Raw genomic sequence first — 17714 nt, 5'->3', positions numbered from 1 at the left:
AGGAATCAGAGTACCGAATGAGTATAGAAAAGTGGTGGTTCCTTGGGTTTCATTCCTAATGAGTCTATTGCTTTCTTGAGAACCTGTGTAGAATCCCAGTCATTGTCATGAATTAATCCACAAAGGCCTTTCTGAAAGCAAATCAATTATAATCTCCTTGGTTTGCATAACAATAAAGGATGCTGAAGACAAGACGGTGCAGTGTTCAAAAGAGAAGGTGCTGGGAACTGTACAACATAAACCTGGGTGCTGTGCCCTTTTAAGGGACCATGAGGATTTGTTTGCAATGCAGGTGGGTTAATCCAATTGATTTATTTCTGCCTGTAGTTTGCTTAAGAATTAATATTGTCATTGGTCTGGTTAGTAAAACTGTAGGAGCCGAACCCAAATCCTTTCTTGAACCCTTATTTCGCAAAATCCTAATATTTACATTAGTCAGTTCAGCTCTGCAGCCTTTCTCGTAGATCTGGCTGCAAGAGACCACTCTCCCCTTCACTCCCACAAATATAGCAGAGTATAACCAGTTTAGAACCTGGGATCACTCAAGAACTGACTTCAAGATTAAATCTACAATGAAAGGTTTAATACAGGATCATAAATAAAATGTTATAGAGCAATGCACATTTTAGTCATGAAGACTCGAAAATACAGAATTTTAACAGAACCCTAAAGAAGACCGTCTAAATTCTAAATGTCAGTCTCATGAAGAGTGCTAACAATATCTTAGAAATTCTCAGAATATTCGGACAGTGTTTCAGGAGAAAATATAAAAGTCCCCCGCCGCAGTCCTTCAAAACCAGGTTTTTTTCACATTCTTAACAATTAATTAATAAAACTGTAAATGCAGCACTATAAGGTCATGTTAGAGCGAAATGGAAAATCACAAACAACTCTGTAAATTCAAAAGGTCCTTACCAATAACCCATTTGTTAAGGTAAGAGAAATCTTCCCCTTACTTCATCAACAACTGCACTCCTGAGATGTTCAATTCAATATGAATTAATTATAAAAGAATAGATCATAAAATCATGTTCTTTGTATTCTTACATCTAACCTTCCAGTCAAATCCTTCAAAATTATACTTTAAGTACACAATGGAAAGCTTCATTCACAGCACACACTTTCTATTCTCTCTATTTCTGCCATCTTTTGACGTCATTTTTATGTTTTGCAGAAACTATGAAGAGAGAAGACGTGCATTGGGCTCCTGATTAGCGGGGGGGGGGGGGGGGGGGGGGAATGAGCAGGAGCAAGATGAGCAGAACTCCAGAAACTATGACTGAAGCACTTAGCCGCCAGCAGAAGAAAGTGTGAACAAGGTCAAAAATACATGAGATCTGATTTAGAATTAGTTGGAAAAGGACAATCCTGCAATATCTGAAGGGAAATGCTAAGGCTGGACTTTAGCCCAATCTCCTACATGATACTTTTCCAATGATGTAGGCAATTGAGTGAGGAGACTCTGTTTCAGAGGTAGGATTGTCTTAGAAGTTGGTGATGTTGCCAGTACTGAACAGCTATACATCAGGCCTTTAAACTACAGGATACAAAGTATGCCAGATCTTATATCTGGTGTCTCTGCTTTGCAACCAGACTCTAGTTAAAAAGCACGTTTCACTTTCATCACCATTGCATTAATGTCTGCCTTGAGCTAACTACACATGCTGAAATATCCAGGAGGGAATTTTCCATCAGATGGCCAGCTTCAGTAGATCATGAGCAGGACCCTACCATGTCAGACTCAGTTCTACAGTTTCTTGCCACAGAGAACAACTGTTGCAATCTTCAGTAAGTGGATATCTGGAGATATGTGCATTTATTTACAAATCTTTTAAATTGCATTTAGGCTGGTGACATAAAACTGCCTCGAGACAAAACCTAAAAATCAACTAAAGTATATTAAGTTAATGAAACAGATCATGTTTTGCGATGAGATTGACCATGTGTTATGGAAAGGCCCAACCTCAGCCGATCGTTATCTGGCATCTGCTCACTGGCTTATCATGTGGAATTTCTGGAGATCTTAGAATAATTATCAACCAGGTGGGTCAGGTAGAGCTAAATTCAGCGATAATGCCTTTGCAAAGGGTACGATGTTGGGAGGGAACCTTTCAGATTACCTGACCATCGAGTTATCCACGACGGCCACATCAGGGCTGTGGAATGAATCTTTTTATCTGAACAGTGAGAGATCGGCTGGGAAGGAGGAGGAGCAGCAGACCAAGCATAAGTAACTGCATTGCACCCTCAAACCTGCCAAACAGCTAAATATTTCACCAGGTGAGGAGTGGGCATCACTTTGAAGGTGGCAGCCTGGAGCTACCTGAGAAGCACTAGGCCCTCCACAAATCCTCTGATGCTCCCTCACCACCCAAAATAACAAGGTCACTGAGGCTGGCGCGAATGTCCCTGTGCCCCTTAATGGGCATCGGCTACTTACAGCTTCCAAAAAGACCTGGAAATGTGCTCTGTGCAATGCTTTCCTGCCACAATTTGATTTTGGTGACAGTGTGAAGGGAGCCGAAATCGTGTGGCACACTACCACGCACGCAGTCACGCACCATGGGAGTTGGCAAGCCTGCACCCCCCAGGATGCAGAACTCGTCTGTCTCCAGTTCACTGGTAAAACTGGCATGCCAATCATTGGGGGCCCGGCGGATGTCGGACTTCAACGTCAAATCCCTTGCAGGACTACAGCACTTCCTCTGTTAACCGGATCTAACTTGATGGGACGTTAGGGTGACCAGGCGTCCCAGATTTGCCCGGACAGTCCCGCTTTTTCGGCAGCTATCCCGGCAGATTTCAGGAAATTCAGCTCATGTCCCGTTTTTTTTATAGAGGGTCGGCTGAAAGGGGTGGGAGGTATTTTTTTATGTTTCGCAAAGCGCGGATAGTTAGCAGCTGTTATAGGAAAGCAATTTAATGCACAGGCATGCAACTGGCTTCTTTAAAAATTGCATTTTCTGTATTTTCTATTCTGCCTTTTCTGTAATTTTTTGCTTATGAGCGCTGTCATTCTGTGTGTGCACTGTGTTGAAGTAACATTGTAGTCCTTCTATTTTGGGGAAATGTCCCGGTTTTTTGCTTTAAAATTGTGGTCACCCTATGGCATGTGAATCCAGCTCCCCTCTTCCAAACTACACTGTCACATAAAAAGTAGTAAATGAAATAAGGCTTTTCAGAAAAACTTGCAAAGTTCTACATTTTATTCATACCTCTCCTTGAAGCTCACTCCAGTAAGCAAAAATAACCGACATCTCATCTCAGGTGCGATGAGATGCTCAGAATCCAAACACATTAAACACAAAGATCTTGCCACGTCATCGCTGATGACACCCTTCAGACTGCTCTGTCCTATTGATGCATGCTTACTGCAAGTGACAACACAGCGAGCTCCATCACTCCAGCTTCTGTGTCATTCCCATTACAGCAGCGCCGAGCACGAGACCAGCATGCCATCTACTTCCAGCACTGTGCCCTCCACCTGGATTCATTACAGTTAAACGTGTGCACATATTTTCAGGATTTAGAAAATGGCGGCCTACTAACCTTCGGCTTGGATCACCATTATCCCCTGCGCCAGGTCGATTGAAGGGTAGATCAGACACAGTTTTGGCTCTTGCTTCTGACTAAGACAAACTCCGTTCTGGTTTACAATCATCCAATTACGATCATACAGCAGTCCTTGCTTCCCAACGGGCCACTCGGAAACCTGATAGGGCGCAGAAGAAGAGAATGACCCACAAGGGCATATGACGCATCAATTATTCACTCAAAAACTCTGTATTGGATGCAGGACAAGCTCAACATAAAAGGAATCAAGCAAAGACATCCACTGCCCTCTTGAAACCATCTAACAGGGAAAAAGAAAATGCGTTAAATTAAATATAAATTCAAAAAGAATCATTTCCAGCTTTTAGACAAGCTTTTTGTAATTAAAATATGATCAAGTTATGAGGGTTGTGAAGAGTATGCACGTATAACGTGGCTGACCATATAGCAATAGCAAAGGAACGTGAACGTTCCGAAGGCGTTTCTCTTTTTATAGCTTCACAACTGTAATAGACAAAATCAAATTTACATACTTTTCAGAAAATCAGGCAGGACAAGGTTATAGATGACAGACACACATGACAAGTCAGAGAATAAAAAATACATATATATATACACACACATTACCTACTGGCGATAGCCAGTAGGTATATATAGTTAGGATTTTTTCCCTATGGGATTTTTGAAAATTCTATGTCGAATAACTTTGGCGTTTGAGGACAGAATTGGCTGAAATGTTCAGGAAAATGGAACATTTTGTTTCTGAGCAGCCCCTGAAAATTTGGGGGGGTTTCGTCAAGGGGGGGCCGAGAAAAAAGGGGGGTCCCAAAACGTGCTTTTCCCATGCAATTTTCCATAGGGCGGTTGGCCTCACTTTTAGCCCGAACGGCTGAATGGATTTACACCAAACTTGGCAAAATTGTAGGGACTGGTAGCCCGATGTGCCTTTGCTATGTCTCAAGATATAGGCTCCAGTGGTTTTTACGAAAATTAACTTTGAAAAACATATATTGGGCTACATTGGGCTATATATATGTTGGAGCCCAAATGTAGCCCAATGTAGCCCAATGTAGCCCAATGTAGCCCAAAGATGGCCACCAGAGACAAAAAAAACAAATGTAGCCCAAATATCAGCCAGATGTAGCCCAACTATAGCCCAATGACAGAATGTCCCAGAGTGTTCTAAAGAACAACTAGAGTGCTAACAGTCCTACTTATTACAAAGGTATGGCACACCTGAAGCCATCTTGATTGGAATAAAGTGGTAACTCTTAAAACATTTAATTTAAAAAGGAACAAAATGAGGGGGTTCATTTTGCCATAGAAAGTATGATTAGCGAATATATGACGAAATCCCGCATACCATCAGTCCGCAAAAAAAATCCTGCATGTACTATTAGGCCGCAAATTAAAATAACGAAAACTTTTAGAACGAATATGCCTTTAGCATACACTAAACAACTAAACTACCCTAAACCCTAAAACACTACTCCCAGCATGACCCTACACTACACAAACAGTACAACACTACCCTAAACCCTAAAACACTACCCCCAGCATGACCCTACACTACACAAACACTACAACACTACCCTAAACCCTAAAACACTACCCCCAGCATGACCCTACACTACGCAAACACTACAACACTACCCAAAACCCTAAAACACTACACCCCAGCATGACCCTACACTACGCAAACACTACAACACTACCCTAAACCCTAAAACACTACCCCCAGCATGACCCTACACTACACAAACACTACAACACAACCCTAAACCCTAAAACACTACCCCCAGCATGACCCTACACTACACAAACACTACAACACTACCCTAAACCCTAAAACACTACCCCCAGCATGACCCTACACTACACAAACACTACAACACAACCCTAAACCCTAAAACACTACACCCCAGCATGACCCTACACTACGCAAACACTACAACACTACCCTAAACCCTAAAACACTACCCCCAGCATGACCCTACACTACGCAAACACTACAACACTACGCAAAACCCTAAAACACTACACCCCAGCATGACCCTACACTACGCAAACCCTACAACACTATCCTAAACCCTAAAACACTACCCCCAGCATGACCCTACACTACACAAACACTACAACACTACCCTAAACCCTAAAACACTACCCCCAGCATGACCCTACACTACGCAAACACTACAACACTACCCTAAACCCTAAAACACTACCCCCAGCATGACCCTACACTACGCAAACACTACAACACTACCCAAAACCCTAAAACACTACACCCCAGCATGACCCTACACTACGCAAACACTACAACACTACCCTAAACCCTAAAACAGTACCCCCAGCATGACCCTACACTACACAAACATTACAACACTACCCTAAACCCTAAAACACTACCCCCAGCATGACCCTACACTACGCAAACACTACAACACTACCCAAAACCCTAAAACTCTACACCCCAGCATGACCCTACACTACGCAAACACTACAACACTACCCTAAACCCTAAAACACTACCCCCAGCATGAGCCTACACTACGCAAACACTACAACACTACCCTAAACCCTAAAACACTACCCCCAGCATGACCCTACACTACGTAAACACTACAACACTACCCAAAACCCTAAAACACTACACCCCAGCATGACCCTACACTACGCAAACACTACAACACTACCCTAAACCCTAAAATACTACCCCCAGCATGACCCTACACTACGCAAACACTACAACACTACCCTAAACCCTAAAACACTACCCCCAGCATGACCCTACACTACGCAAACACTACAACACTACCCAAAACCCTAAATCACTACCCCCAGCATGACCCTACACTACGCAAACACTACAACACTACCCTACACCCTAAAACACTACCCCCAGCATGACCCTACACTACGCAAACACTACAACACTACCCTAAACCCTAAAACACTAGCCCCAGCATGACCCTACACTACGCAAACACTACAACACAACCCTAAACCCTAAAACACTACCCCCAGCATGACCCTACACTAAACAACCACCACAACTCTACACTACACTAACACAACACTACACTACACAACACTACACTACACAATCACTAACCCACGAAAAAATTAACACAAACCCACTTACCTCTCTCGTCATCGTGGTTTTCACAACGCAAATGCATTTACCATACATGCCTTTAAAACGTAATTCTTTGTAAAGGCATGCGCGATAAATGCACATGCGTTTTGAAAAAATGCGGGATAATGGTATGCGAGGTCAATGACCTTGCGGGATAATGGTATGCGGACTGAAAGTCTGCGGGATAAAAAATGCGGGAAAATGGCTGCAAACCATGATTAGCAGCAAACTTCCCTGGTGAGCACTAGCTTTACTACAGTGATCTAATGAGCAACTAGAGTGCTAACATTCAGAATTTATGGCAAATGTGTGACACATCTGAATGCCTTCTTGATAGAACCAAAGTAAACAAGCATTGAAAATGCAATAGATCTCGCCCTCGTTTAAGTTAAAGCCATTCTGTTTGTAATGAGGTGGCTTTTTAGCTTTGCTTTTATTAGTGTTTTTAAAACTTTCATGTAAATAACATGCATATGTATGCATATATGTATATGTATGCATGCATTTATATTTATATAGATATGCAGATTATATATGTTTATATATGTATATTACCTACTGGCGATAGCCAGTGGGTATATATAGTTAGGATTTTTTCTCTATGGGATTTCTGAAAATTCTATGTCTAATAACTTTGCCGTATGTGGACGGAATTGGCTGAAATTTTCAGGAAAATGGCACATTTTGTTTCTGAGCAGCCCCTGAAAATTTGGGGGGGTTTTGTCAAGGGGGGCCGAGAAAAAAGGGGGGTCCCAAAACGCGTTTTTCACATTCATTTTTCCATAGGGCGGTTGGACTCACTTTTAGCTCGAACGGCTGAATAGATTTACATGAAACTTGGCAAAATTGTAGATATGGTTTGCCCGACGTGCCTTTGCTATGTCTCAATATATGTGCTCCAGTGGATTTTGAGAAATTAACGTTTAAAAAAATATATATATCTGTGACAGCGCTCCGGTTAGCGCCCCGGTTCGCGTACCTGACGCGAAACGGAACTTCGCGAAGCGAAGCTGATTGGCTCTCCGGTGTCTGTCAACATTCTAAACAGTCCGGAGCGGCCGCCATCTTGTCTCTCGGTAGGATCGAGAGACAAGATGTGGTGAAAAACGAAAGGGGAAATGAAGGAAAGGGGGCAAGGTATACCCCTCCTGACCCCCTAGGATTGATGAGGGGGATATTAAAGTGCCCCGCGGGGCAAAAAATATATATATTTTTTTTGCGATTTTACGCCGTAGAAGCACGTCCTGGTACGCGAACCGGGCAGCTCACCGGGCAGCTAACCGGGCAGCTAACCGGCAGCGTAGCTGTCAACATTGTAAACAGTCCGGAGCGGCCGCCATCTTGTCTCTCGGTAGGTTCGAGAGACAAGATGTGGTGAAAAAAGAAGGGGGAAATGAAGGAAAGGGGGCAAGGTAAACCCCTCCTGACCCCCTAGGATTGATGAGGGGGATATTAAAGTCCCCCGCGATTTTTCGCGGTAGAGGCGCTTCCCGGTACGCGAACCGGGCAGCTTACCGGCAGCGTAACGGGAGTCCGCCATCTTGTGTTTTTGGAGCGTCCGGTTCGCGTACCGGGTAGCGTCCCGGTAAGCGTAACAAGGGGAAAACCAAGAGAAACAGTAAAAAAAAAATTAAGGGAATAGATTTCCAGCAAACTTGGCAAAATTGTAGGGACTGTTTGTTTGATGTGCCTTTGCAAGGCCTCAAGATATGTGCACGTGTGGATTTTGTCTAATTAAGGTTACAAAAAATATATATATCTGTAAGCGTGCTCCGGCACGCTTACGTTACGGGTTTTGTTTGCGCTGCAGAGCCGATACGTCACGGTTATGCGACGCGTCATGAGGCGTCTCACGTGGCTACGTGATACGTCACGTTATAAAGAATATATTTTACAGCTATAGATATTAGCTTTTAAAAAACCAATGAAATTCACTGAAAAAACCATAGGTTATAGACCATATATAGTTAGGAATTTGCATTTACAAAACCTTGAAAATTCACTGAAAAAACCATAGGTTAGAGACCATATATAGTTAGCTGGACATTTTATTGACATAAAACCAATGAAATTCCATATATAGTTAGTTGCACTAACTATATATCGCGCACCCGCAATCCACTGCTGATGATGTCACATATTACATCATTCATGACATGGTCAGTGACATCACTGATGACATCACTGATGACATCTCAAATGACATCACTGATGACATCACTGATGACATCTCAAATGACATCACTGATGACATCATGACACACCAATACCAGTTACTACATACGCACTCACTGATTCCTACGTCTACACACACATTCACTCATTCACCCATACAATCACTCATACATACAGTCACTCATTATTACAACACTATCATATGCACTCATACACCTATGCAGACACTCACACACTGCCACTCATCCATGGAGTTACTCACACACCTAGTCAGTCCTGTAAAGAATCAATCACACGTCCATTTCCTCATCTATACAGTTAAACACAGAACACCATACTTCAGTGACATCACTGATGACATCACTGATGACATCTCAAATGACATCACTGATGACATCTCAAATGACATCACTGATGACATCATGACACACCAATACCAGTTATTACATACGCACTCACTGATTCCTACGTCTACACACACATTCACTCATTCACCCATACAATCACTCATACATACAGTCACTCATTATTACAACACTATCATATGCACTCATACACCTAGTCAGTCCTGTGAAGAATCAATCACACTTCGATTTCCTCATCTATACAGTTAAACACAGAACACCATACTTTTTCACACATATACTAACACATACTTACTTTCTTATACAATCACTGATACAAGTACACATTGATATGCACAGAGTCACACACCTCCCAGCCAGCCACACACACACTCAGTCTTCCATACATCCACTCATTCTTCAATATGTAAAACATATTTAAACTTTACAAAAACACACAGACACTAGATGATGTCATCAGTGATGTCATTTGAGATGTCATCAGTGATGTCATCAGTGATGTCATTTGAGATGTCATCAGTGATGTCATCAGTGATGTCACTGACTATGTCATGAATGATGTAATATGTGACATCATCAGCAGTGGATTGCGGGTGCGCGATATATAGTTAGTGCAACTAACTATATATGGAATTTCATTGGTTTTATGTCAATAAAATGTCCAGCTAACTATATATGGTCTCTAACCTATGGTTTTTTCAGTGAATTATATAAATATATATATATATTTCAACACCGCATCCGACTCCTCAAAATGAAACCGGACACCGACATGGGGGGGGAATTTTAGGCAATATCGTCTTTTAATTCATATTTTCGCTGCGACGCGTGTCGGCAATTCCTGCCTTGATCACACAGTGTTCGCTACTCAATTAGAGTACATTTATAAAACCACAGAGGTCCCTCTGTGGTTTATGTATTTATAACCAAATAAGTCAGAAGTTGGAACAAGTGGCTGGCAATATATCTTTCACCACATGGATAAAATACGTTCATTCATTCGCAAAGCCAGTGCAAAAGTGTACTGCCATTTGTAATAGACATTATGAAGCACAATGCAAGCACTGCGAACTATCACAATTGGCAAAGGGAATTCTTCTGAAGTACTATTTGTAATACAATGCACAAATACTTTTGTGACGGTTTTTGCAGGTGCAAAGCAAGGCATGGCAATCATCAGACAAAGCGAGGCAGTCACCATGTGGCAGGCATACGCCTCTACAGTTTGACAGCTTTCACCTAGCAGGTCGGCAGCAGACATTGGGAGGTACTAACAATGGCCGTAAATGCCCTGAATGTCTCTCTGTGGCATTATGACCCCTGTACGTTGAAAGGACATAATTCACAACTCGGACACAATGCAAATGTCAATGCTAGGATTGAGGTGGGCTGACCCATTCAGGGCTAAACCCATCTCAAATGTGATATTTTTTGCAAGGAGTCTAAATCCAGTTCCTGTCCCGCTAAAATTCTTTTGGCAAGTGGATTGTAATATTTTGCAAAAGTAAACGTGCGATGTGCTGGTGTTGAGCATTCTTCACACCAACAAGGGAGAGACTGGATACAGAAGAATGCACATTTTGCACTGCGACCAGGCTCTTTTGTGCCTCACGCCTTTGAGGAGTTGCTGTTTACGATCCATATGGCAGTGCTTATTTACACTTTGCCAATTATTTGACATGTTTTTAACCTTAGTCACCTGGTGCTCAGCACAGATTAGGGGAGTTGTATAGCTTTGTCGACTTTCATCTTTTACACGACTACGTCACAATTTGAGTAAGACTTAGGTAAGAAATCATAGATGGCATACAAAGTGCACTCTCCCCCCTCCCCCAGGCATGTATCAACAAGAGGCCCCTTCCCACAATTAAACTCGTGAGTCTTGCTTGATTTTCGCAGTGTGTATGTTTATTACATAATTTTTCCCGGTCAATTACTTCATTGACCCCATTTCTTTATTTATACTCAAAAAATTTTCATATCACAGCATTAAAAACTCACACTTATATACATCTATAGTCTTTCACCGCCCATTCTCCAATGGGCATTTGGTTTAACTTCAGGGCTGCGCCAGCAGGCCACAACCCAGATAGCCTGCTCTCTTTACGTTAACCCCCTTCCGGTCAACAGAGCCACAGGTGAATAATATGCCCCCACTTGGGCAACCAGCGGCTTCCGGGGTAGGGCTGGAGAAGCCAAGGCCACCAGCAGGTCAGCCTCAACTCTCCCGCCAGCCCGGAGTCCTTGATGATTTCGAAAACCTGTTCAGAGGTAAAAACTGTCACTGGACAAGAAGTTCCCGTGTTATTCCTGTCCGGAACCCCGCCACAGGGCGAGGCGCTTACTGGCGGACTCGACCTCCCCCCCCGCGCTCGAGGGCCTCGGAGATGGCTCCTAAGACTGTGTCTAAAAATATTTCAGTGCCCGCTTCTGAAAGGTGCACTCCATCCTCCGCATACAAGTCCGGCCTGGACGTCTGTATCAACTTGTGACGAATCGTTCTAATGCTGGATTTCTGCAGAATTTCTGCCACCGATTGATTTAACCTCTTTATCGATCTATTCACTGCTTTCATGGGTGCGCCCCGCGACCATACCAGCCTCGGGATGACTTCAGACCATATGAGTATAGTCCCGGGCAAAATATTTTTGACCGCTGCTAGCGTAGAAAACAATGACTCCTTCACTCCCCTCCTTCCTGCCGGGATCATATCGTTGCCTCCACAGTGCAACACGAAAACATCAGGATAAGGCATGCCCCTGTCCAAAGCCGCCTTTAAATCCTTCGGGACGTCAGCTAGGAGCTGCCCGCCTACCCCCACCCAATGATGATCACATCCTTGCACCATGTGTGCCCTTTTTCCGAACGTCTCCTTGAAGATCACACCCGCCCTGCGAATGAAGGAGTGGCCGCACCAACATATTTGTATTCTCTTAGGAGAGGCACCTATAGTAAACATTAAAAGACACGAAGAGAACGGTCGCAAACAGGAGGAGGGGGCGGAAGAGCAATGACAAAGTTAAACTAATTGCGGTCGTACGTAACGCTCGTAGCAAGCGGATTTCCAACGACCCAGCCTCTTAATCGCCTGCTTGGGCAGCCCCAGGCCAGCAGCTGTTGTAGCTGCACCGATCCGAAAAGAATGGGATGTAAAATCGGACGGGTCAACCCCGATCTTTGCCAAGGTCATCTTAAACACCCTTGTAAACTGGAACCTGGTGACAGGCAGACCGTTCATGTGGACTAGTACTCTATCATCGGTCCCTAGGGGCCTGGCTTGCATGAACTCTCTCATCAGGCTGACTGGGCAAAAAGACTCACCCACTACTCTGCCCAATTGAACCCAAGTCCCTTTACCTAAGGGGTCCGTTTTCGATCTTCGCACTCTGAGTCTCAGGACATCTACTGACTCTATTATATCTGAGCACTTTAGGCCACCCTCCTTATCTGTTTTTGATGCCGGGAGTAACTCTGAGATTCGTAAGGCTCCGAAAAAGGCTAACACATAGGCCACCCTAAATAATTGGGTCTCATAAGATGAAAAACAAACAAGTGGCAACGTGTCGAGGATTTTTACCAACTTCCCTACATCTATAGGCCTTCTAGAGTCTTTTGCCCCAGGCGCCAGGCGCTCCCAACCCTTCACTGCTCTCCTGACTCTCTGGTCCTTCGTTGGGTCTGTAATTCCCCGCAACCCTGCGTAGAATGCCAAAGCTGATAATTGCCTTTTCATAAATGCCACCGATTTCCCCCGCTCCTTCTGTTGCACAATAAATCCTAACACGCTCTGAGGTACAAAAATATCCACTAGGCCCGCTCCCTTCAAGTATGACATATAACATTCCCAAGACTTTTGATACATACTCTTAGTCTTGGGGGCCAAGGATGCTGCTATCAGTTCGGAGGCAGTGGGGCACCAAGCTTCCATAGCTCCGCTGGGAGAGCTGTCATTGTCGTCTCTGCTTGCGGCCAAAGTGCACGGAATTCTGTCAACTTAAAACGAGATAATGCATCAGCCGCTTTATTCTCCACACCAGGAACATGCCTCGCAGTGAAATGGACATTGTGTCTCAGGCATTTCAGTATTAGATCTTTTAACCCCTTCAGCGCTAATGACAAGGGTAACTCGTCATGGACTATCCATTGATTTCAATGGAAAGTCAATGGGAAGAAGAGGGAGTACCTTAGCAGCCAAGTGGTTAAGAGACGTAGCACCCATGTGCAGGTTGCTCTCTGGTTATTGATCACCATCACAACTGACATGTTATCTGACCAAAATACAATGTGCCTGTTTGAGAGCATATCCCCCCACAAGTGCAACGCCACCACTATGGGGAACAGTTCTAGGAAGGAAATGTTACGAGTCAGACCTTGTTCTACCCAATCCTCAGGCCAGTGCTGCATACACCACTTGGTGCCCAAAATTGCTCCAAAACCAATACTACCGGCCGCATCAGTGAAGAGTTCTATATCGGCATTCGAGGTGCTGGCGGACCGCCATAGCACCGTGCCATTGAATTCCTGCAAGAAAACCTTCCAAATCCGCAAATCCTCTCTCACCTCAGCTGACAACCTAACTCTGTGATGTTTCGCACGCAGTCCCGACATTGCCCTTGCTAAACTCCTGGAGAAAGCCCTGCCCATTGGAACGACCCGCAAGGCGAAGTTCAGTTGACCCAAGAGTACTTGTAACTGGTGTAACGTTACTTTCTTTGCTCCAAGGCAGTTATCGATTGCAGCCCTGAAGGCATCTACCTTTGCCTTCGGCAACCTGCACACACCTGCTGTAGTGTCAATTTCAATGCCCAAAAATGTCAGACATGTAGATGGGCCTTCCGTTTTTTCTGCCGCCAATGGCACCCCCAGAGCTTCAGCCAGTTGCTGGAAGCCCAGCAGGGCCTTCCTGCATGACTGGGAACCCTTAGGGCCCATGAATAAAAAATCGTCCAAGTAATGTACTACTGCATGAGATTTGTCTGAGGTCAGGAATTGCTCCACCGCCCATTCTAGGAACCTGGCAAAGGTCTCGAAAACTGCACAAGCAATAGAACATCCCATGGGCATACACAAGTCTATGAAATAGTTATTATCGAAAGTGAAACCCAACAGCCTGGTATCTTCTGGGTGAACAGGCACTAACCTGAACGCTGACTCTACATCAGCTTTGGCCATTAGGGCGCCCTCGCCAAACATTTGCAATTTCTCAACGGCTGTGTCAAACGTTGTATAGCGCACTGTGCATAGCTCAGGATCTAACTTATCATTGACTGAGAAACCTGGCGGGCTTGATAGATTATGTATCAAGCGGAATTTACCCACCTCTTTCTTCGGAACTAGACCTAACGGCGAGCAGACCAGATCAGGGTTTGGAAGATTTTTGAAGGGTCCCGCGACCCGGCCCAAAGAAACTTCTTTCATGATCTTGCTCCGCGTCGCCTCCATGTTCTGAAGCACTGAGCTTTGATTACGAGGCGGGAATTCAGTGGGGGATGCTGAGGAGGGGATTCGGAAACCAAATGAAAAGCTGTGAAGCAGGAATTGAGCCTCCTCAAGTTTGTCATACTTACTGAGGAGGTGTGTCAGGACATGCCGTTTAATGGGAGTTGGGAGCCTTGTCAGCTGTTTTGGGTGGCTTCCCTTTTGGAGTGGTATGTGTAGACTGTTCTTTGGGATTTCCATTTTTTTTGAAACATCTAATATCTGGATGGGATGTTCCCCCACAGTACGAACAGCAGTGTTTGAACTTACACGAGATCCCCCTAGTACACTCATTCCTGTTAAACTGCCAGCAGGCCTGTTTCCTATCACCGACTCCCTTGTCACTCCGAAAGGACTGACTCTGAGCGGGGGCACTAGCCTTAGACGTTGAGGGTGACGAGTAAAAAACTGTGTGCCATAGATTGATCTCCCGTTGGTCCCATGATATACCTGTGTGGACTGCTTTCATTTGCCTGAACATTCTATCATATTTTAACCACCCCAGCCCTGGAAACTCGGCTGCAGCACCATGTATCAGGGATATATAGCTCATCATTTGAGGACCTAACACTGGATATTTTTCCAGTATTACTGCGGCATAAATAGCAAATCCTGTGATCCAGTTTTTCATGGACCACTCTGTCCATGCCTTCTTCTGACTATACTCGCCCACTTTCTCTCCTTTGGACTTCCCTGCCGCCACCCCTGCATTAATGAGATCAAACACGTCCACATAATCCCCTCTGAGTATTTTTTCTTTCATCTCTGCAGGCACATGCCAGGTGATCCCCGTAGATGGCGATAGGGTCATTGAGGATGAACCGAACATTAACGGGCTGAATGCCAATAGTGGGTGACCTGTCGGTTGCCCTCCCGCCGCCCCTTGCATCTGACTATTAGGGGACACAGACAAGTCAGCAGCCGTGTTAGGTATTGGCGCCAAAGGTGGGCACCCTAAGTTCGAGTATGCATTCAACATTACAGGTCCCGCACTTGTAGGAAAAGTCATTGTGGGGACCATCGAGTTTATGGGGCCATTACCAATTGCTTGCCCGTGGGAGCCATATAGTTGCATCCCTGGTAACTGTGCGACCCCTCCAGGTTGCACCCACACTTGCGACACTCCGCTACCTGGTTGCGCCACTACCGGTGGTAATGTACCCTGCGAACAGGGCACCCCTACATGCGCGACAGGGATCCCTCCCATTTGTGTGGGCATAGCAGTGACATTCTGTCCCTCCATGTCGTCCTTGTCCTTATCTGCAGCTGCATTCAAATCAATTGTCTCTGGTACCTCTTCCTCACCTGATGACGCTCGTTGTGGCTCGGACGCCCTGGGCCGCTTGCCTTTGGTTGCCTCCTTAAACCTCTCTGGCGTACGCCTCACTCTCTTGCCTCTCCCTCTTTCTTCCTGAGGGTTCACGTCTGCTCTAGCCCCCTCTCGCATGTTCTTTAGCACCCAATCCATGCCTTTTTCTCTCGTGAACTCCAACAGCTCCGTAAAAGCGAGGTACCCATCATTTTTTGCTGAGGTTTCTTTGCCCTTCCGTGACCTCTTAGGCGGCATCCTGCACTTAAAGAGAACAAGCGTTACTTCCTTTAACTAACATTACAAGCATGTATAGACCGTGCTCTCCTTTACCCTGACCCCAACCTCTCAGGCGTAGCCTGCTCAGCATGTCCCCTTAATTAAATGGGACTCCCCAGTGAGGCCATGGAATTTTAATAGGAAATTATTTCCTCCGTAATGCAGCCTCATTTTACTTTTACTCCAAGCATCCCAATACCCAATCCATGCATTATTCTGTTTGGTACCAACAGAGTGGAAAGCGCAGTTTACAAAAAGGAACCACTAAATTCCCAACCTTTCATATATTTCTCCGTGTCTAGTTTACCTACTGCCAAGAATCCCCGTTATTAATAAATTCCGACCAATCACGGTATTCACGGTATTCATAAAAGTACATTTGTGAAGCAATTCAATCCTATAATACATGGGAAGCGAGTTTGGCCAGAACGGTACATATACCCGAAATCCTGACAGTAAACTCATATCCCGCTTTCAACTAGGGATCTCCGCCGCCCGCTTGGTATTAATTGTGAAAGGCGGGATTTCCGCCGCCCGCTTGATAGTTAAATGCGAAAGGCGGCCTCATTACCTCATTGATGTGTCGATCCCCCGGATATGCAACATGTGATTTCTACACTCATGTCCCGCTTTCAACTAGGGATCTCCGTGATAATAAATGCAATTAAATGAGTAACAGGAAAAGTTGGAGAATGCGGGCACCGATCCCGCTACCTCTCGCATGCTAAGCGAGCGCTCTACCATTTGAGCTAATTCCCCTTCGTTAAATGCGAAGGCGGCCTCATTACCTTTTACCCGGCCGCGCCGGACCTCCGATCATCCCCGCCCCCTAGTCGATCGCGCTAAGGCAATCCTGCTCGCCGCGTCACCCACGACTAAATCCCCTCACCAAGCAACAAGCAACACACTGCCCGGCCCGCTAACCTGAACCACACGTCGGCTTGACACTCGCTTGATCGCTTCACGCGACGGTCCCCGCGATGTCTTCAACACGCGACGGTCCCCGCGGTGTCTTCCGCTCGCGACGTCCGGCTCCTCAGGCGGCCAGCGGACAAAAGAGGGAGCCCTAAAATGGACGCAGGCTTTTAAGCCTCGCGCCCTACTATTATTTCCGGGTCGCCAGTAACCCCTGACTCTATTGGCCTCGACCTAGCTCGTATTTTCACTTCCGGGTCGGCGGACCCGGAAGTGACTTCTGAGGGGTCGGCCCTTTGGCTGCCTCTAACGACGCCACTCCCCGAAGGGGGGTGGCGTCTTGCAATGCACACACACAGCAGGTATACATACCTATGTTCCAATTGACTCCAGGCTCTTACACGTGCACAAGTCATATTAGTACCTATTTTTGTGTGTACCAATCAGTGAGATGGTCTCTTAATTGTTGTTTGTCAGAATATTGTATACTTAAACATCTTTA

At 45.1% G+C, this 17714-nt stretch overlaps 1 protein-coding gene across 1 annotated transcript in view; it reads right to left on the bottom strand.

The window, feature by feature from the left end:
* LOC144829032 (molybdenum cofactor sulfurase-like) overlaps positions 1 to 17714 on the bottom strand; it is a 1966499-nt gene that overhangs the window by 561661 nt on the left and 1387124 nt on the right. The window contains exon 9 of the mRNA XM_078687750.1: positions 3550 to 3712. Within this exon, the coding sequence (XP_078543876.1) occupies positions 3550 to 3712 (163 nt within the window). The remainder of the gene's footprint in view (positions 1 to 3549; positions 3713 to 17714) is intronic.

This window comes from Lissotriton helveticus, chromosome 4_1 (genome assembly GCF_964261635.1).
Source record: "Lissotriton helveticus chromosome 4_1, aLisHel1.1, whole genome shotgun sequence".
Taxonomy (NCBI): Eukaryota; Metazoa; Chordata; class Amphibia; order Caudata; family Salamandridae; genus Lissotriton; species Lissotriton helveticus.
The sequence above is the reverse complement of the archived record's forward strand: the minus strand, read 5'-3'. Positions and strand labels throughout refer to the sequence as shown.